General features: G+C 59.9%; 1 protein-coding gene across 1 annotated transcript in view; it reads right to left on the bottom strand.

Annotated features, from left to right (window-relative positions):
* Nucleotides 1-21,576, bottom strand: part of LOC147119958 (leucine-rich repeat flightless-interacting protein 2-like) — a 172,310-nt gene that overhangs the window by 109,444 nt on the left and 41,290 nt on the right. Inside the window, exons 8-12 of the mRNA XM_085984185.1 lie at nt 20,478-20,510; nt 17,579-17,617; nt 10,732-10,788; nt 10,494-10,556; nt 8,429-8,509 (exon numbers count right to left, since the gene is read on the bottom strand). Of these exons, the coding sequence (XP_085840311.1) occupies nt 8,429-8,509; nt 10,494-10,556; nt 10,732-10,788; nt 17,579-17,617; nt 20,478-20,510 (273 nt within the window). The remainder of the gene's footprint in view (nt 1-8,428; nt 8,510-10,493; nt 10,557-10,731; nt 10,789-17,578; nt 17,618-20,477; nt 20,511-21,576) is intronic.

The raw sequence follows: 21,576 nt of genomic DNA, 5'->3' as shown, positions 1-21,576 counted from the left end.
ACAACACGCACCAGGGCTCTGACCAGTGAAGGCCGAAAACTCCAAACATCTGAATTGATGGGAACTAGTGGGGTGCAGGAAGGGTGGGGGGTGCACTGGGTTAGACATTGGACATTCACCGAAGGGAGATGGAGTTTGGAGCAGCTTCAGTGGTACTCCTAGTGGATATATTCACTCATGGAGTCCACAGGATGTTTGTCGCTCGTCCGAGACTCCCCGGGACCGCTCGTCCGAGACTCCCGGGACCGCTTGTCCGAGACCCCCCGGGACCGCACGTTCGAGACCCCCCGAGACCACTCGTCCGAGACCCCCTGGGACCGCTTGTCCAAGAACCCCCGGGATCGCTCATTCGAGACCCCCCGGGACCACTTATACGAAACCCCCGGGACCGCTCGTCCGAGACCCCCCCGGACCTCTCATCCGAGACCCCTGGGACCGCTCGTCCGAGAGCCCCCGGGACAGTTCGTCCGAGACTCCCGGGACAGCTTGTCCGAGACCCCCCGGGTCCGCACGTTCGAGACCCCCCGCGACCACTCGTCCAAGACCCCCTGGGACCGCTCGTCCAAGAACCCCCAGGATCGCTCGTTCGAGACTCCCGGGACCGCTTATCCGAGACCCCCAGGACCGCTCGTCCGAGACCCCTGGGACCGCTCGTCCGAGACCCCTGGGACCGCTCGTCCGAGACTCCTGGGACCGCTCGTCCGAGACCCCCCGGGACAGCTCGTCCGAGACCCCAGGACCGCTCGTCCGAGACCCCCCGGGACAGCTCGTCCGAGACCCCCAGGACCGCTCGTCCGAGACCCCCCGGGACAGCTCGTCCGAGACCCCCAGGACCGCTCGTCCGAGACCCCTGGGACCGCTCGTCCGAGACCCCCCGGGACAGCTCGTCCAAGACCCCTGGGACCGCTCGTCCGAGACCCCCCGGGACAGCTCGTCCAAGACCCCTGGGACCGCTCGTCCGAGACCCCCCGGGACAGCTCGTCCGAGACCCCCCGGGACAGCTCGTCCAAGATCCCTGGGACCGCTCGTCCGAGACCCCTGGGACCGCTCGTCCGAGACCCCTGGGACCGCTCGTCCGAGACCCCCCGGGACAGCTCGTCCAAGACCCCTGGGACCGCTCGTCCGAGACTCCTGGGACAGCTCGTCCAAGACCTCCCGGGACAGCTCGTCCGAGACCCCTGGGACCGCTCGTCCGAGACCCCCCGGGACAGCTCGTCCAAGACCCCTGGGACCGCTCGTCCGAGACTCCTGGGACAGCTCGTCCGAGACCCCCCGGGACAGCTCGTCCGAGACCCCTGGGACCGCTCGTCCGAGACCCCCCGGGACAGCTCGTCCGAGACCCCTGGGACCGCTCGTCCGAGACCCCCCGGGACCGCTTGTCCGAGACTCCTGGGACCGCTCGTCCGAGACCCCCCGGGACAGCTCGTCCAAGACCCCTGGGACCGCTCGTCCGAGACTCCTGGGACAGCTCGTCCGAGACCCCCCGGGACAGCTCGTCCAAGACCCCTGGGACCGCTCGTCCGAGACCCCCCGGGACAGCTCGTCCGAGACTCCTGGGACCGCTCGTCCGAGACCCCCCGGGACAGCTCGTCCAAGACCCCTGGGACCGCTCGTCCGAGACTCCTGGGACCGCTCGTCCGAGACCCCCCGGGACAGCTCGTCCGAGACCCCCAGGACTGCTCGTCCGAGAGCCCCCCGGGACAGCTCGTCCGAGACTCCTGGGACCGCTTATCCGAGACCCCCAGGACCGCTCGTCCGAGACCCCCCGGGACAGCTCGTCCGAGACCCCCCGGGACAGCTCGTCCGAGACCCCAGGACCGCTCGTCCGAGACCCCCCGGGACAGCTCGTCCGAGACCCCCAGGACCGCTCGTCCGAGACCCCCCGGGACAGCTCGTCCGAGACCCCCCGGGACAGCTCGTCCGAGACCCCCCGGGACAGCTCGTCCGAGACCCCCCGGGACAGCTCGTCCGAGACCCCCAGGACCGCTCGTCCGAGACCCCCAGGACCGCTCGTCCGAGACCCCCCGGGACAGCTCGTCCGAGACCCCCAGGACCGCTCGTCCGAGACCCCTGGGACCGCTCGTCCGAGACCCCCCGGGACAGCTCGTCCAAGACCCCTGGGACCGCTCGTCCGAGACCCCCCGGGACAGCTCGTCCAAGACCCCTGGGACCGCTCGTCCGAGACTCCTGGGACCCGCTCGTCCGAGACCCCCCGGGACAGCTCGTCCAAGACCCCTGGGACCGCTCGTCCAAGACCCCTGGGACAGCTCGTCCGAGACTCCTGGGACCGCTCGTCTGAGACTCCTGGGACAGCTCGTCCGAGACCCCCCGGGACAGCTCGTCCAAGACCCCTGGGGCCGCTCGTCCGAGACTCCTGGGACAGCTCGTCCAAGACCCCCTGGGACCGCTCGTCCGAGACCCCTGGGACCGCTCGTCCGAGACTCCTGGGACAGCTCGTCCGAGACCCCCCGGGACAGCTCGTCCAAGACCCCTGGGACCGCTCGTCCGAGACCCCCCGGGACAGCTCGTCCAAGACCCCTGGGACAGCTCGTCCGAGACTCCTGGGACCGCTCGTCTGAGACTCCTGGGACCGCTCGTCCAAGACCCCCTGGGACCGCTCGTCCAAGACCCCTGGGACCGCTCGTCCGAGACCCCCCGGGACAGCTCGTCCAAGACCCCTGGGACAGCTCGTCCGAGACTCCTGGGACCGCTCGTCTGAGACTCCTGGGACCGCTCGTCCAAGACCCCCTGGGACCGCTCGTCCGAGACCCCTGGGACCGCTCGTCCGAGACTCCTGGGACCGCTCGTCCGAGACCCCCCGGGACAGCTCGTCCGAGACCCCCCGGGACAGCTCGTCCAAGACCCCTGGGACCGCTCGTCCGAGACCCCCCGGGACAGCTCGTCCAAGACCCCTGGGACAGCTCGTCCGAGACTCCTGGGACCGCTCGTCTGAGACTCCTGGGACCGCTCGTCCAAGACCCCCTGGGACCGCTCGTCCGAGACCCCTGGGACCGCTCGTCCGAGACTCCTGGGACCGCTCGTCCGAGACCCCCCGGGACAGCTCGTCCGAGACCCCTGGGACAGCTCGTCCAAGACCCCTGGGACCGCTCGTCCGAGACTCCTGGGACCGCTCGTCCGAGACCCCCCGGGACAGCTCGTCCGAGACCACTTGTCCGAGACTCCCGGGACAGCTCGTCCGAGACCCCTGGGACCACTCGTCCGAGACTCCTGGGACTGCTCGTCCGAGACTCCTGGGACTGCTCGTCCGAGACTCCTGGGACAGCTCGTCCGAGACCCCTGGGACTGCTCGTCCGAGACTCCCGGGACAGCTCGTCCGAGACTCCTGGGACAGCTCGTCCGAGACTCCTGGGACAGCTCGTCCGAGACTCCCGGGACCGCTTGTCCGAGACCCCCCGGGACCGCACGTTCGAGACCCCCCGCGACCACTCGTCCAAGACCCCCTGGGACCGCTCGTCCAAGAACCCCCAGGATCGCTCGTTCGAGACTCCCGGGACCGCTTATCCGAGACCCCCAGGACCGCTCGTCCGAGACCCCCCGGGACAGCTCGTCCGAGACCCCCCGGGACAGCTCGTCCGAGACCCCCAGGACTGCTCGTCCGAGAGCCCCCCGGGACAGCTCGTCCGAGACCCCCCGGGACAGCTCGTCCGAGACCCCCCGGGACAGCTCGTCCAAGACTCCTGGGACAGCTCGTCCGAGACCCCTGGGACCGCTCGTCCGAGACTCCTGGGACCGCTCGTCCGAGACCCCCAGGACCGCTCGTCCGAGACCCCCCGGGACAGCTCGTCCGAGACCCCCCGGGACAGCTCGTCCGAGACCCCAGGACCGCTCGTCCGAGACCCCCCGGGACAGCTCGTCCGAGACCCCCCGGGACAGCTCGTCCGAGACCCCAGGACCGCTCGTCCGAGACCCCCCGGGACAGCTCGTCCGAGACTCCTGGGACCGCTCGTCCGAGACCCCCAGGACCGCTCGTCCGAGACCCCCCGGGACAGCTCGTCCGAGACCCCCCGGGACAGCTCGTCCGAGACCCCAGGACCGCTCGTCCGAGACCCCCCGGGACAGCTCGTCCGAGACCCCCAGGACCGCTCGTCCGAGACCCCCCGGGACAGCTCGTCCGAGACTCCTGGGACCGCTCGTCCGAGACCCCCAGGACCGCTCGTCCGAGACCCCCCGGGACAGCTCGTCCGAGACCCCCCGGGACAGCTCGTCCGAGACCCCAGGACCGCTCGTCCGAGACCCCCCGGGACAGCTCGTCCGAGACCCCCAGGACCGCTCGTCCGAGACCCCTGGGACCGCTCGTCCGAGACCCCCCGGGACAGCTCGTCCGAGACCCCCCGGGACAGCTCGTCCAAGACCCCTGGGACAGCTCGTCCAAGACCCCCCGGGACAGCTCGTCCGAGACTCCTGGGACCGCTCGTCCGAGACCCCCCGGGACAGCTCGTCCGAGACCCCCCGGGACAGCTCGTCCAAGACCCCTGGGACCGCTCGTCCGAGACCCCCCGGGACAGCTCGTCCAAGACCCCTGGGACCGCTCGTCCGAGACCCCCCGGGACAGCTCGTCCGAGACCCCTGGGACCGCTCGTCCGAGACCCCCCGGGACAGCTCGTCCAAGACCCCTGGGACCGCTCGTCCGAGACTCCTGGGACAGCTCGTCCGAGACCCCCCGGGACAGCTCGTCCAAGACCCCTGGGACCGCTCGTCCGAGACCCCCCGGGACAGCTCGTCCAAGACCCCTGGGACCGCTCGTCCGAGACTCCTGGGACCGCTCGTCTGAGACTCCTGGGACCGCTCGTCCAAGACCCCCTGGGACCGCTCGTCCGAGACCCCTGGGACCGCTCGTCCGAGACTCCTGGGACCGCTCGTCCGAGACCCCCCGGGACAGCTCGTCCAAGACCCCTGGGACCGCTCGTCCGAGACTCCTGGGACCGCTCGTCCGAGACCCCCCGGGACAGCTCGTCCGAGACCCCCAGGACCGCTCGTCCGAGACTCCTGGGACTGCTCGTCCGAGACCCCTGGGACCACTCGTCCGAGACTCCTGGGACTGCTCGTCCGAGACTCCTGGGACTGCTCGTCCGAGACTCCTGGGACAGCTCGTCCGAGACCCCTGGGACTGCTCGTCCGAGACTCCCGGGACAGCTCGTCCGAGACTCCTGGGACAGCTCGTCCGAGACTCCTGGGACAGCTCGTCCGAGACTCCCGGGACCGCTTGTCCGAGACCCCCCGGGACCGCACGTTCGAGACCCCCCGCGACCACTCGTCCAAGACCCCCTGGGACCGCTCGTCCAAGAACCCCCAGGATCGCTCGTTCGAGACTCCCGGGACCGCTTATCCGAGACCCCCAGGACCGCTCGTCCGAGACCCCCCGGGACAGCTCGTCCGAGACCCCCCGGGACAGCTCGTCCGAGACCCCCAGGACTGCTCGTCCGAGAGCCCCCCGGGACAGCTCGTCCGAGACCCCCCGGGACAGCTCGTCCGAGACCCCTGGGACAGCTCGTCCGAGACCCCCCGGGACAGCTCGTCCAAGACTCCTGGGACAGCTCGTCCGAGACCCCTGGGACCGCTCGTCCGAGACTCCTGGGACCGCTCGTCCGAGACCCCCAGGACCGCTCGTCCGAGACCCCCCGGGACAGCTCGTCCGAGACCCCCAGGACCGCTCGTCCGAGACCCCAGGACCGCTCGTCCGAGACCCCCCGGGACAGCTCGTCCGAGACCCCAGGACCGCTCGTCCGAGACCCCCCGGGACAGCTCGTCCGAGACCCCCCGGGACAGCTCGTCCGAGACCCCAGGACCGCTCGTCCGAGACCCCCCGGGACAGCTCGTCCGAGACCCCAGGACCGCTCGTCCGAGACCCCCCGGGACAGCTCGTCCGAGACCCCAGGACCGCTCGTCCGAGACCCCCCGGGACAGCTCGTCCGAGACCCCCAGGACCGCTCGTCCGAGACCCCCCGGGACAGCTCGTCCGAGACCCCCAGGACCGCTCGTCCGAGACCCCTGGGACCGCTCGTCCGAGACCCCCCGGGACAGCTCGTCCGAGACCCCCCGGGACAGCTCGTCCAAGACCCCTGGGACAGCTCGTCCAAGACCCCCCGGGACAGCTCGTCCGAGACTCCTGGGACCGCTCGTCCGAGACCCCCCGGGACAGCTCGTCCGAGACCCCCCGGGACAGCTCGTCCAAGACCCCCGGGACAGCTCGTCCGAGACTCCTGGGACCGCTCGTCCGAGACCCCTGGGACCGCTCGTCCGAGACTCCTGGGACCGCTCGTCCGAGACTCCTGGGACCGCTCGTCCGAGACCCCTGGGACAGCTCGTCCGAGACCCCCCGGGACAGCTCGTCCGAGACCCCTGGGACCGCTCGTCCGAGACCCCTGGGACCGCTCGTCCGAGACCCCTGGGACCGCTCGTCCGAGACCCCCCGGGACAGCTCGTCCGAGACTCCCCGGGACAGCTCGTCCGAGACCCCTGGGACCGCTCGTCCGAGACCCCTGGGACCGCTCGTCCGAGACCCCTGGGACCGCTCGTCCGAGACCCCTGGGACCGCTCGTCCGAGACCCCCCGGGACAGCTCGTCCGAGACCCCCAGGACCGCTCGTCCGAGACTCCTGGGACAGCTCGTCCGAGACCCCCCGGGACAGCTCGTCCAAGACCCCTGGGACCGCTCGTCCGAGACTCCTGGGACCGCTCGTCCGAGACCCCCCGGGACAGCTCGTCCGAGACCACTTGTCCGAGACTCCTGGGACAGCTCGTCCGAGACCACTTGTCCGAGACTCCTGGGACCGCTCGTCCGAGACCCCCCGGGACAGCTCGTCCGAGACCGCTCGTCCGAGACCCCTGGGACAGCTCGTCCGAGACCCCTGGGACCACTCGTCCGAGACTCCTGGGACCGCTCGTCCGAGACTCCTGGGACCACTCGTCCGAGACCCCTGGGACCACTCGTCCGAGACTCCTGGGACCGCTCGTCCGAGACTCCTGGGACCGCTCGTCCGAGACTCCTGGGACCGCTCGTCCGAGACCCCTGGGACCACTCGTCCGAGACTCCTGGGACCACTCGTCCGAGACCCCTGGGACCGCTCGTCCGAGACTCCTGGGACAGCTCGTCCGAGACTCCTGGGACCGCTCGTCCGAGACTCCTGGGACCACTCGTCCGAGACCCCTGGGACCGCTCGTCCGAGACCCCTGGGACCGCTCGTCCGAGACTCCTGGGACAGCTCGTCCGAGACCCCTGGGACCACTCGTCCGAGACCCCTGGGACCACTCGTCCGAGACTCCTGGGACAGCTCGTCCGAGACTCCTGGGACCGCTCGTCCGAGACTCCTGGGACCGCTCGTCCGAGACTCCCGGGACTGCTCGTCCGAGACTCCCGGGACAGCTCGTCCGAGACTCCTGGGACTGCTCGTCCGAGACTCCTGGGACAGCTCGTCCGAGACCCCTGGGACAGCTCGTCCGAGACTCCTGGGACAGCTCGTCCGAGACTCCTGGGACCGCTCGTCCGAGACCTCCTGGGACAGCTCGTCCGAGACTCCCGGGACCGCTTGTCCGAGACCCCCCGGGACCGCACGTTCGAGACCCCCCGAGACCACTCGTCCAAGACCCCCTGGGACTGCTCGTCCAAGAACCCCCGGGATCGCTCGTTCGAGACCCTCCAGGACCGCTTATCCGAGACCCCCAGGATCGCTCGTCCAAGACCCCCCGGACCTCTCATCCGAGACCCCCCGGACCTCTCGTCTGAGACCCCCCAGGACCGCTCGTCTGAGACTCCCGGGACCGCTCGTCCGAGACTGCTCGTCCGAGACTCCCGGGACCGCTCGTCCAAGACCCCCCGGGACCGCTCGTCCAAGACCCCCCGGGACCGCACGTCCGAGACCCCTGGGCCCTCTCGTCCAAGACCCTTGGGCCCTCTCATCCGAGACCCCAGGACCGCTCTGAGATTAGGAATGCTGTGGTGCCAACACTCACACAGAAGTGTGGGCACAGGGGGACGAGGTAACAGCGGGAAGCTGGCACCTCTGGGACTGCACCCCGGGAAGGTCAGGATCTTCATGAGAGGAGATCAGGATCTTCATGTACCAGTTCTAATAGAAAGAGTACTGAGCATTTACAGAGCAGATCGTTCAACCGTCCCGTGCCTGGAGTACACATCAGGTGCAAGTGTCAGTAAAGGGACCAGTGGGGATTCACACACACACAGACACTACACCAACACACACTCACACTATACACATGCACAAATCACGCACTAGTTCTTTCTTTAATATATCTGCGCTCAGTTAGAAAAAATACTAAAGACAGATACAGGCATAGACAGAAGCAGTCACACAAATACATACGCACACTGACAGATGCTGCTACACACGGACACATGCTCACACACACACAGCAAGACCCAGCAAAGAAATGGTGGCAGAGAAACAGACCCGAGTTCCATTCTGGGATGCTGGGTGGGACTTGGAGCCGAGTCCAGTGCCGTACAGAGGGAGGTCGGAGTAGTAGCTTCCCTGGGAAAATGTGAAAAAGAGAGAATCACACCTGCACTTCGGCACAGTAACGTGGGAGGGAGAAGAGGGATGAGGGTAAAGAGAGGGAGAGCATGATGGAGGGGGGAGGAGAGCAGGATGGGGGGAGAGCAGGCTTGAGGGAGAGCGGGAGAGGGAGAGGGGGAGAGCAGGATGGGGGGAGAGCGGGATGGGGAGAGTGGGAGGGGGGAGAGGGGAGAGCGGGATGGGGGAGAGGGGAGAGCGGGATGGGGGAGAGCGGGAGGGAGGGAGGGAGGGGGAAAGTGCGGGGGGGGGAGAGCGGAGCACGGAATGGAGAGGGGGGCGAGCGGGAGAGTTATTTCCAAAGGCAGGGCAGAGACAGCTGATTAGAGAAAGACACCAACAGACAGAACGAGATTGGCCGGGAGAAAGTTAGAGACAGAGGGGTAAGGAGATACAGAATTCAGTGTGCAGCAGGACGTTTCAAACAGCACAGGATCCTGCTACAGTCACCCCAGGCGTTGAGGTGAGAACGGAATAGAAGGGAGGAGAGAGTGATGGGGGAACGGACGGAGTGAGTAAAGAGTGATGGGGAACGGAGGGAGTGAGGAGAGACTGATGGGGAACAGAGAGAGTGAGGAAGGGGTGATGGGGAACGGAGGGAGTGAGGAGAGAGTGATGGGGAATGGAGGGAGTGAGGAGGGGGTGATGGGGAACGGAGGGAGTGAGGAGAGAGTGATGGGGAATGGAGGGAGTGAGGAGGGGGTGATGGGGGACGGAGGGAGTGAGGAGGGAGTGATGGGGAATGGAGGGAGTGATGGGGAATGGAGGGAGTGAGGGGAGTGATGGGGAACAGAGGGAGTGAGGAGGAATGGAGGGAGTGAGGAGAGAGTGATGGGGGAACGGACGGAGTGAGGAGGGGGTGATGGGGAATGGAGGGAGTGAGGAGAGAGTGATGGGGAATGGAGGGAGTGATGGGGAATGGAGGGAGTGAGGAGGGGGTGATGGGGGATGGAGGGAGTGAGGAGGGAGTGATGGGGAATGGAGGGAGTGATGGGGAATGGAGGGAGTGAGGAGGGAATGATGGGGAACGGGGGGGAGTGATGGGGAATGGAGGGAGTGGGGGGAGTGATGGGGAACAGAGGGAGTGAGGAGGGAGTGAGGAGGAATGGAGGGAGTGAGGAGGAGTGATGGGGAACGGAGGGAGTGAGGAGAGTGATGGGGAACGGAGGGAGTGAGGAGGGAGTGATGGGGAAAAGAGGGACTGAGGAGGGGGTGATGGGGAACGGAGGGAGTGATGGGGAACGGAGGGAGTGAGGAGGGAGTGAGCAGGAATGGAGGGAGTGAGGAGTGAGTGATGGGGAACGGAGGGAGTGAGGAGTGAGTGATGGGGAACGGAGGGAGTGAGGAGGGAGTGATGGGGAACGGAGGGACTGAGGAGGGAGTGATGGGGAACGGAGGGAGTGATGGGGAACGGAGGGAGTGAGCAGGAATGGAGGGAGTGAGGAGTGAGTGATGGGGAACGGAGGGAGTGAGGAGGGAGTGATGGGGAACGGAGAGAGTGAGGAGGGGGTGATGGGGAACGGAGGGAGTGATGGGGAATGGAGGGAGTGATGGGGAACGGAGGGAGTGATGGGGAATGGAGGGAGTGATGGGGAATGGAGGGAGTGATGGGGAACGGAGGGAGTGATGGGGAATGGAGGGAGTGATGGGGAATGGAGGGAGTGAGCAGGAATGGAGGGAGTGAGGAGTGAGTGATGGGGAACGGAGGGAGTGAGGAGGGGGTGATGGGGAACGGAGGGAGTGATGGGGAATGGAGGGAGTGATGGGGAATGGAGGGAGTGATGGGGAACGGAGGGAGTGAGAGCGAAGGGTAGCGGGAGGTTAAGCGAAGGTGATGGAGGAATGGAGCACTGGTTTTAGTGTGAACCGGGAGGTGGTTAACAGGAAGAACCCAACAGTGCCCCACACAATGAACACGGCAGGAGAATGAAAACAAACAAACCGCTGTCTCCTTCCTCAGCCGCTGCTTTGCTGATTTCAGACTGTCGTCACTGTACCGGGAGCTCTGTGCATTACCAGTGAGTGAAAGAAACACAACAAAGCATTACAGACAGAGCCACAGCAAACAGCTCAGCTCAAACTGCGACCGAATGACTGACAGAATTCTGATTGTAAAGACTCACACACGCTACACACACACGCGCACACGCACGCACACGCTACACACAGGAAGTACTAACCCTACTGGACTGTTTACTCGGCCCAGATCCACAGGAAAGCTCATCAAAGCCATTTGCCTGTCAGGAGAGAAGAGCAGTCCATAAGGATCAATGAAGGTGCGGGTGGGAGTGGGAGGGAGGGGGTTTGGAAGACAATAGGGGCGCGGCCCTATTCCGTCCTCGGCCGGCCCTATCCCACCACGCCTGCGGCCCCCCACCCCAACACCATGGGCCCACCCCCTCACAGGCAGGGGCCCTATGTCCACAAAGCGGAAACGTGACATGATACAGCACGTGCCTGCGCTGGCTCTTTGGTAGAGCTATCCAATTAGTCCCACTCCCCTGCTCTTTCCCCATAGCCCTGCAAATGTCTTCTGCTTAAGTATTTATCCAATTCCCTTTTGAAAGTTATTATTGAATCTGCTTCTACCGTCCTTTCAGGCAGTGCATTCCAGATCACAACTCGCTGTGTAAAAATAATTTCTCGTTTCCCCTCTGGTTCTTTTGGCAATTTTGTTAAATCTGTGTCCTCTGGTTACTGACCCTTCTGCCACTGGAAACAGTTTCTCCTTATTTACTCTATCACAATCTTTCATGATTTTGAACACCTCTATTAAATCTCCCCTTAACCTTCTCTACTCTAAGAACAACCCCAGCTTCTCCAGTCTCTCCACCTAACTGCATCCTCTCTAAGGCCTTGACATCCTTCCTAATGTGTGGTGCCCAGAATTGGACACAAAACTCCAGCTGAGGCCTAACCAGTGATTTATAAAGGTTTAGCATAACTTCCTTGCTTTTGTACTCTATGGGGTCGATTTTAACTCAGGTGCGGGGAATAGTCGGGTTCCCCGAATTTGGTGTTTCCCACCCGAATCTAACTGGGTGTGTGAGACTGATGCAATTTTAACTCAATTGGCCAATTGATTTCCAACATGTGGGAACCCTTGGCAAATGAGTGTTTCCAGTCAGAAAGTCGCATAATATGACGTCATTATTGCTGCTGCATTTACGGTCTGCAACAAGCCTTGCTTCTTCTGCAGGCTGCCAACATTTTGGCATTTGCTGATACACTGAGCTGGAAGCAGAATGGCAACAGAAAGACCGAGGTCTGCACCCCGTTTTGACGACGTTGCCCTGCAGGCTTTAGTGGAGGGAGCAAGAGCTCACAAGGAGGTGCTCTTCCCTTCATCAGGGAGGAAGATGCCTCCCCAGCAGACAAAGGCTGCGAGGCTGCAAGTGGCAGAGGAGGTCAACTCCTTATCGGCTACCCGCAGAACCTGGATACAGTGCAGGAAGAGATTTCATGGCCTTCAGCACACTGGAAAAGTGAGTATGAATTTCCCATCACTCTCAATCTGATCTCCATTGCCTCTCCTCACCAGCACTCAGCTTCAGCAATCTCTTCCTCCACATCCCACTTGACACTGATATCCATGCACCCTTACCCATTCCTTCTCTCTCTATGCTCATATTCACCTAACTATTCGACTATGCAGCCCTTACACTCCCTATCACTCTGATGCTATGAAAACAACTTACAACACACAGGGAGGGTCCTTGGTCTTGCCACCTCACTCCATCTTTGTCTCCTTCTAAGCATCTATGCTATGGATTCTCTACACTCACTCCTTCATTCTCACTCAAACTCCACTTGTCTCCCCCATTGCAGGAAAAGAGAGCTCACAATAAAAGAGAATGAGCGAGGACAGGAGGAGGGCCACCATCAGTAGCCCACCTCACCCCCTGGGAGGAGGCGGTCCTGGAGATCGTAGGACTGGAGGATGAGGCGCAAGTGGGGGACGGACAGACGGGTGCATCACAGCAAGCTGGTGACAGAATAGTTTTCCATCTCTCTCATTGACATTGCATGAGTCGCTGATAATGATTCTGAAGCTATAACAGATGGACCTATGATCATCTGCAATATGCAATGTGCATGTAACTTTGACCTCACATCTCTAACTCTTTCCTTTACTCCCCCACAGGACCATCGAGAGCCCCCGTCCCCACTGTCCAGGAGGAAGAGCCTGAGCTTCCAGACTCCTCAGAGGAAGCTGCAACCTCTGAGGGCGCAACGTCAGCAGAAATAAGCGCACCCAGCACCAGCGCAGACACTCACACCTCGGTGGGACCTTCGGGACATAGAGTAGTGTTGTCACCTGGTGTATCACAGCTCACAAGTGAGCATCAGCAGATTGTGGAGACAGGGACAGCAGTGGAGAGTCCTATCCAGAGGGTGCAGGACTCTGCCAGCTCGGCTCAGCTGCATGTTGACCCCCTGCCTCTGGGTCCATCCATAAGATCAGCGGGGCTGGAACTCCAGGAACAGATGCAGGCGTCTCTGGCAGGTTTTGTCTCCAGGGTCGATGTGAGTGTGGACCGAATGGAGGAGTCCATAGCGAACATGAGCAGAGCCTTTGTGGAGTCATTGGCACATGAACGCATCACCATGGCAACCTCCATGGAGGAGATAAGTCGCCAGGGTATGGAAAACATGGTGAATGTTCATAATAGAATGACATCTCTTGAGGAGCGATGGGCATCTATTGAACAGAGAAACCAGACCTTCATGGAAGTCCTTCTGAGTAGGACTGCCAGTGCAGATACGGGTCCCCATGGCCCCCTGATGTGCAGCAAGGTGCTCTCAAGCCACTTCCAAACGCTGGCCCCTTCTGGCCTGTGCAGCTTCAGGTGGGTGAGCAGCAGCCTGGCGCTCCTGTTGCTGCTGCTGTTGTTCCTGTTTCTGCTGGTGCCGCGGTTGGCGTTCGAGCTTATCTAATGCCCAAAAGGGAAGGAAATAAATGGCTCCCATGCTTCTGGTATATGCCTCCGTTGAGGAAGCGCTGAGTGAAGGTGGCGAGCGGGGTTTCCCAGGAGTTCACACTGGAGATGTGTGTGAGGCTCCAACCTTCCACAGGTGTGGTTAAACCTGGTAAAAGTTGCCCCAGGCCTGAAACAACAAAGTCCTGCCACCTGCAAATGACGACTGATCAAATCTCCTCTTTAATGGTTGACCTGCAGCTGACAGTCAGTAAGCCAATAGTGCTCATGCCAGGTTTCACAGGCGTGATCCCCGCCAGGCGTGTTTTACGTGGGAAAAGAGTTAAAAATGCAAGGGCCTGTTAAAATGAGATTATAAAGGCCAATTATTGCTGATTAAGGGCCTTAAAGACCAGTCCCGTCTGTTGGAGGCGGGACTGATTCGGGACCATCAGACACGCCTGGGTTAAAATGGCTCAGGGTCGGGAACCAGGCGGTGGGGGGGGTCCCGGCCCCCAGTTTTTGCGATTTTAACCCCCCCACACGCCTCAAAGCCCACCTCAAGGCTGAGTTAAAATCGACCCCTATGCCTCTGTTTATAAAGCCAAGGATCCTGTATGCTTTTTTTAACAGCCTTTTCAACTTGTCCTGCCACCTTCAAAGATTTGTGTCTCATCCCAGAGGTGAAAGGGCAGGGCCTAACTCACTGTACCTCCCCTTTAAGAACAAAGTCTCCACAATAATGAAACAAATAACACTCCGTACTGAGCAAATTTAGACATGTCTGTGCCACCAGGGTCAGGCTGGGCTCAGACTGAGAACTGTTCCCATGGCACAATGCACTGTCCCAACCACTCTTTATTTTTAAACAAGACTTATTTATTATTAGCTCTGCTCAAAATAGATCTTTTCATCTCGAGTGGAATTCACAGGCTGAATTCCCACTGGTCTCCCGGCATCTGAGGAGATCACAGAATTTTCCAGTCAGAGGGCGGAGGCACTTAGACTGTGGCACCGCGGAGACGAACGGGCAGGACTTCAAATCCAGCCCAGATGGGTGGGACTATAGCCTGCTCTGTCTGTAACCAGTCATGTGAGTTTGGACTATCTCAAACCAGATGCCCAGGTCAGGGGTCCACAGCATAAAACTGCTCCAAACAGGCAGCAAAGGCAAAACCACTCATGGAGGCCACAGAAGCCACTTCAGGAAAAGGGACAGTGTCACTCTGCAGTGGGGGGACTTCTGAGGTCGGGGTTTGGACAGTGTAGAGGGAGCTTTACTCTGTATCTAACCCGTGCTGTACCTGCCCTGGGAGTGATTGATGGGACAGTGTAGAGGGAGCTTTACTCTGTATCTAACCCATGCTGTACCTGCCCTGGGAGTGATTGATGGGACAGTGTAGAGGGAGCTTTACTCTGTATCTAACCCATGCTGTACCTGCCCTGGGAGTGTTTGATGGGACAGTGTAGAGGGAGCTTTACTCTGTATCTAACCCATGCTGTACCTGCCCTGGGAGTGATTGATGGGACAGTGTAGAGGGAGCTTTACTCTGTATCTAACCCATGCTGTACCTGCCCTGGGAGTGTTTGATGGGACAGTGTAGAGGGAGCTTTACTCTGAATCTAACCCATGCTGTACCTGCCCTGGGAGTGTTTGATGGGACAGTGTAGTGTGAGCTTTACTCTGTATCTAACCCGTGCTGTACCTGCCCTGGGAGTGTTTGATGGGACAGTGTAGAGGGAGCTTTACTCTGAATCTAACCCATGCTGTACCTGCCCTGGGAGTGTTTGATGGGACAGTGTAGAGGGAGCTTTACTCTGTATCTAACCCATGCTGTACCTGTCCTGGGAGTGTTTGATGGGACAGTGTAGAGGGAGCTTTACTCTGTATCTAACCTGTGCTATACCTGCCCTGGGAGTGTTTGATGGGACAGTGTAGAGGGAGCTTTACTCTGAATCTAACCCGTGCTGTACCTGCCCTGGGAGTGTTTGATGGGACAGTGTAGAGGGAGCTTTACTCTGTATCTAACCCGTGCTGTACCTGCCCTGGGAGTGTTTGATGGGACAGTGTAGAGGGAGCTTTACTCTGTATCTAACCCATGCTGTACCTGTCCTGGGAGTGTTTGATGGGACAGTGTAGAGGCAGCTTTACTCTGTATCTAACCCGTGCTGTACCTGCCCTGGGAGTGTTTGATGGGACAGTGTAGAGGGAGCTTTACTCTGTATCTAACCCATGCTGTACCTGCCCTGGGAGTGTTTGATGGGACAGTGTAGAGGGAGCTTTACTCTGTATCTAACCCATGCTGTACCTGTCCTGGGAGTGTTTGATGGGACAGTGTAGAGGGAGCTTTACTCTGTATCTAACCTGTGCTGTACCTGCCCTGGGAGTGTTTGATGGGACAGTGTAGAGGGAGCTTTACTCTGAATCTAACCCGTGCTGTACCTGTCCTGGGAGTGTTTGATGGGACAGTGTAGAGGCAGCTTTACTCTGTATCTAACCCGTGCTGTACCTGCCCTGGGAGTGTTTGATGGGACAGTGTAGAGGGAGCTTTACTCTGTATCTAACCCATGCTGTACCTGCCCTGGGAGTGTTTGATGGGACAGTGTAGGGGGAGCTTTACTCTGTTTCTAACCCGTGCTGTACCTGCCCTGGGAGTGTTTGATGGGACAGTGTAGAGGGAGCTTTACTCTGTATCTAACCCGTGCTGTACCTGCCCTGGGAGTGTTTGATGGGACAGTGTGGAGGGAGCTTTAACTGTATCTAACCCGTGCTGTACCTGCCCTGGGAATGTTTGATGAGACAGTGTAGAGGGAGCTTCACTCTGTAAAGGCGAGCTGTCAGGGCTAGCAGTGGCCGGAATGGGCCAGCGAGTAGCAGGTCTGTCCAGCCCGGTACTGACACATACGGAGGCTCAAGTACAGCGAGCGGGCTCATCCACCGAATGAGGCTCTGCCTGGAAAGGACCAGGGGGCCGAGTGCTTCGAGACAGCTCGGCGATGCTCCCCTGCGGTGCATGCAGGAAAACCGCCACATCATTGACACAGGTATCGGCCCCCCGTTATCGGCCCCCCCCCCCCCGTTATCGGCCCCCCGTTATCGCCCCCCCCCCCCGTTATCGGCCCCCCGTTATCACCCCCCCCGTTATCGGCCCCCCCGTTATCGGCCTCCCGTTATCGCCCCCCCGTTATCGCCCCCCCGTTATCGGCCTCTCGTTATCGCCCCCCCCCACCGTTATCGCCCCCCCCGTTATCGGCCTCTCGTTATCGTCCCCCCCGTTATCGGCCCCCCGTTATCGCCCCCCCCGTTATCGGCCTCTCGTTATCGCCCCCCCCGTTATCGCCCCCCCCGTTATCGGCCTCTCGTTATCGTCCTCCCGTTATCGCCCCCCCGTTATCGGCCTCTCGTTATCGCCCCCCCCCCCCCCCCCCCACCGTTATCACCCCCCCCGTTATCGGCCTCTCGTTATCGTCCCCCCGTTATCGGCCCCCCGTTATCGCCCCCCCGTTATCGGCCTCTCGTTATCGCCCCCCCGTTATCGGCCCCCCGTTATCGCCCCCCCGTTATCCCCCCCCCCCCCGTTATCGCCCCCCCCCCCCCGTTATCGGCCCCCCCGCAGCACCCCCTCACGTACGCAGTTGTCTTCCCCCTCCTCGCCTGAAATCCAGGTCCGTGAGTGCCAGCTGCCCCCTGGTGCCTCATCCCAAGCGACTGACGGCCGGTGGCGGCGAGTATTGGAGCTGGTGGGGAGGGGGGCAATTCCACCATGGTTGTTGGGGGGGGGGGGGGGGCGGTTTCAGAGCTGAGCCCGACCCTGTCCTCACCCGACACCCATGTGTGCGTGCGCATTCATCCCATGGACTCCCTCGCCCTCCTTCCACCGCTGAACTCAGCGCAGGGATTTATTAAAAAGTGAGCGTTTGAGTGCACAGCAACCAGTGCCTATACCCTCCACATGAAGGTTGGGACCGATGGGTGATTTGGGGGCATGGGAACGAGGGGAGGGGACTGTGCCACCCACCCCTCTGGGCTGGGACGGGCGCAGCAGGATGCGGAGAGTACCCGGGTACTCCTCGGACAGTGAGCGCTGAGGCGCCGTTTGCTACATACGGCTTTCGGTTTCTTCTTCTTCAGGCTCTTCTCAGCGACCTGTTTCACACAGAGCAACGTGAAAATGAGAGAAGGTTCCAGAATAGTGGGTGCAGGGGGGGGGGGGTGGGTGTGGTCTCAGCATGCAGGGGAGGGGGAGTGAGTCACTCACAGTGAAATGCGACACAAACCATGCAGCATGCACAGCGTGGGCCTCGTAGAGCCTGCTCAATATCCCACCCCTGCCCCCTGCCAACTCCCCTTGGCCTCCGGTTAAACCAGGAGGAGAGCTGGTTCATACAGGCCTGCGAGAGGCTCAGTGAAGCAACAGGGGGGGGAAGCTGGGGGCATGCTGGTGCAAGAAGGCCAGGCCGTGCCAGGAGCGGAGGCATCACACCCACAGGGACAAGGGACAAGGACCTCCCTCCTCCCCGTTCCGCGCATCCTGACTTGGGACACGCTGGTACAGTCACCACAGTCGCTCTGGTACCCCGCTCGAACGGCCAGTCCTCCTGCGTGAGTCCAGGCAGCGAGCACCGGCAGGATATTCGAGCTTAGGATGCAGCACTCAAAGTCTACACACAGGGGCCACGGTTAGAGTAGTGGTTATGTTACAGGATTAGTGATCCAGCGAACACGAGCTCAATTCCCACCATAACGGTTTGCGATTTTAATTCAGTTTTAAAAAATTTGGAAATAAAAAGCTGGTTTCAGCAAAAGTGACTCTGAAGCTTTTGGATTGTCGTAAAAACCCAACTGGTACATCACTGTTATTTCAGGAAGGTCTGGCCTATATGTGACTACAAACCCACACCAACATGGTTGGCTCTTAACTGTCCTCTGAAAGTGGCCCAGCAAACCACTCATTTGCATCAAATCGCAAGCAGCAGTTCAAGAAGACGGCCCACCACCACCTTCACAGGGCATCGGAAGACGGGCAATAAATGCCGGCCTTGCCAGCAAGTCCTGATCAGGGACTGATTTTTCTCCCCTCCCCAACCCAGGGGCCCTGAGCAGTTGCAGCTCCCACTCCCCCCACCTACCAGCAGAGGGGTTTGTTAAAAGAGCATAGGAGGGACATACAGACTCAGTGAGGTGGCTCAAACATGCATCAACACGTCAAGCACAAACAAGCTCCTATACTGACGTAGTGACCCTGCAGCCCACCCCCCCCCAAATCCAGCACTTACCCCACTAGTTTACAGGCAGCTGTCTTTTACAACAATTTCTCCACCCCCACCCAAAAGACACTGCCTCTTGCAAGGGTGCAGGCACCAGCTGCCCCCAGCACCTCCCGAGAGGCCATTCTTCACATGCCAGGGCAGATGGCGAGTATCAGTAGGCTGGTGAACCATGGGTGTGACCCTACCCAATGCTTGCATTCACATACTTACACCCAACCATGCAGACACACACACACACGCAACCATACACACACACATCCACCATGCAAACACGCACACCTAAAAGCAAACACACACACGAGCACACACACACACACACACACACGAGCGCACACACACGCACACACGAGCGCGCACACACACACACGAGCGCACACACGAGCGCACACACACACACACGAGCGCGCACACACACACACACGAGCGCACACACGAGCGCACACACACACACACACGAGCGCACACACGAGCGCGCACACACACACACAAGCGCACACACACACGAGCGCACACACACACACACAAAGCGCACACACACACGAGCGCGCACACACACGAGCGCGCACACACACACGAGCACGCACACACACACACGAGCGCGCACACACACACACACACACACACACACACGAGCGCGCACACACACACACGAGCGCACACACACACACACACGAGCGCACACACGAGCGCACACACACACACATGAGCACGCACACAAGCACACAAACACACACACACACACTTTCCGGGGGAAGCAATGGGCAGGCATTGGGAGCAGGGACTCTGATCGATTTGTCTTCTCCCTACCCCAGGGGCACTGAGGCCGATTGTGACCTCTCCTCCTGCCCTGCCTGATGCACAACACAAGTGTAGGTCAGGGAACTGAGCCGGGGTCCTGCCTGCTCTGTGCAGACGGTGTGTGCAGGCTGTGGAGGGAAAGGTCACCCTCAGTCGAGGAGCTGCACAGTGTCACCTCCATGACAACTCACTTCCTCTGATTCTTATCTCCAGAACTTCCTGTATCTCAGTCCAATTCCTCTCATGCAAACTCTCAGGCTTTATGCAGTAAGTTTTGAAATGTGCAGTTAGCAGACAAACAGCAGGCTGGCACCAAAGATCATTGGCAGTTGGCTGTATTTCAATGGGGAGCGGGCAGTGAAGGAGAGGGTGCCAATCTTTGCCAGTTCAGAATGAGGGAACAGTTTGAAAAGAGCTGACTGTGGAGCGGCCCACCTTAGGGGACAGGTCTCTCCAATGCCTCACCAACCACTGGATCAACTGGGTGCGGTAGTGTAGTGGTTAGGTGACCAGGCTAATTATCCAGAGCAATACGAGTTCAAATCCCACCAAGGCAGCTGGAGAATTTAAAGATAGTTTAAAAAATCCAGAAATAAATAGCTGGTAGAAGTGGTTCAATGATGCCCTTTTGGGAAGGAAACTTGCTGTCTTTTACCCGGTCTGGCCGATATGTGACTCCAGTCCCACAACAACATGGTTGCCTCTTAACTGCCCTCTGAGATGACCAAGCAAGCCACTCAGTTTTATCAAACTGCTGCAAAGAACAAGGCGGCTCACCACCACCCTCTCAGGGCAACCAGGGATGGCAATAAAGGCCAGCCTTGCCGGCGACGCCCACATCCTTAATGAATAAATCAAAACATAGCCACAGCACAATAATTAGTCCAGTTAGTGACGGCCACTCTCTGAGCAAGCACTCAGTAAGCTCATGATCTCACCGCTGCAGAGGCGCCAATACTCGCATAATCGGCCTGTCGGGTGAAAGGAGAAAGAAAACTCATCAGTACAGAGGAGAGGACTGTAAACAAGATGGATTGGGTATGGTGATATGCTGTTAGCATTGGGGAATGGAATCAGGCACCAAGGGACAACATCAAAAACTCCCAGGCCAGGAAATTATACCCTGAATGGAAGTAGGCTCGGTGCTGTGGAAAAGCAGCGGGATCTAAGGCTACAGATTCACAGGACAATAAAGGCAGCACCTCAGGTTGATCAGGCTGTTAAAAAAGCCAATGGCATTCGAGGTTTTATCACAAGAGGTATAGAATATAAAAGTCACGAGGTAATGATGATCCTTTATAAAACCTCAATAAGACCTCTAAGAGAGTACTGTGTTCAGTATTGGGCTCCACACTATAGGAAGGATATTGAGGCTTTGGAGAGGGTATAACGTAGATTCACTGGGAACCTGTCTGGTATGAGGAAATACATTAAAACTCAGTGCCCTTTTCATCAGAACATCGTGGATTAATGGGGCGATAAGATAGAAGTGTTTAAAATTATAGAAGGATGGGACAGGGCAGTTAGAAGCAGACTGTTTCCAATAGTTGAGGGGTCTGGAATGAGGGGCCAGAGATAAAGGATTACATGTAAGAGATTCCGAACAGAGGGCAGGAGAAACTTCTTCACTCAGAGTTGTGAGGATGTGGAATTCATTTATAGGGTTAGTGGTTGAGGCAGAAACTGCCAACATTCAAGGTTAGATTGGAGAGGTGGATGAAGTAAAATGGGTTTAAGGGATATAGGGAGCAGGGTGGGTAAATGTGAATTGGACTATAGGCTCACGTGGAGGGTAAACACCAACACAGGCTGGTTGGGCCGAATGGTCTGTTTTTGTGTTGTAAATTCTGTGTATTTCAAAGAACACAAAGCAAGTTACGATCAGAAGATTTCAATTCAATTAGTACAACTTGTTTCTAATAATAATTGCACTACGCATACCCACATCAGTAGGTCATCTTACTTGAACGAAAAAGAAATCGCAAGATCTCACTGTGTAACACTGGGGTACAGTACTGGTGGGTACAGGTCTGTCAC

Source organism: Somniosus microcephalus, chromosome 4, assembly GCF_052327205.1.
Source record: "Somniosus microcephalus isolate GS21.2 chromosome 4, FLI_Smic_1.0, whole genome shotgun sequence".
Lineage (NCBI taxonomy): Eukaryota > Metazoa > Chordata > Chondrichthyes > Squaliformes > Somniosidae > Somniosus > Somniosus microcephalus.
Note: the sequence above shows the minus strand (reverse complement) of the source record. Positions and strands in the feature narration are given on the sequence as shown.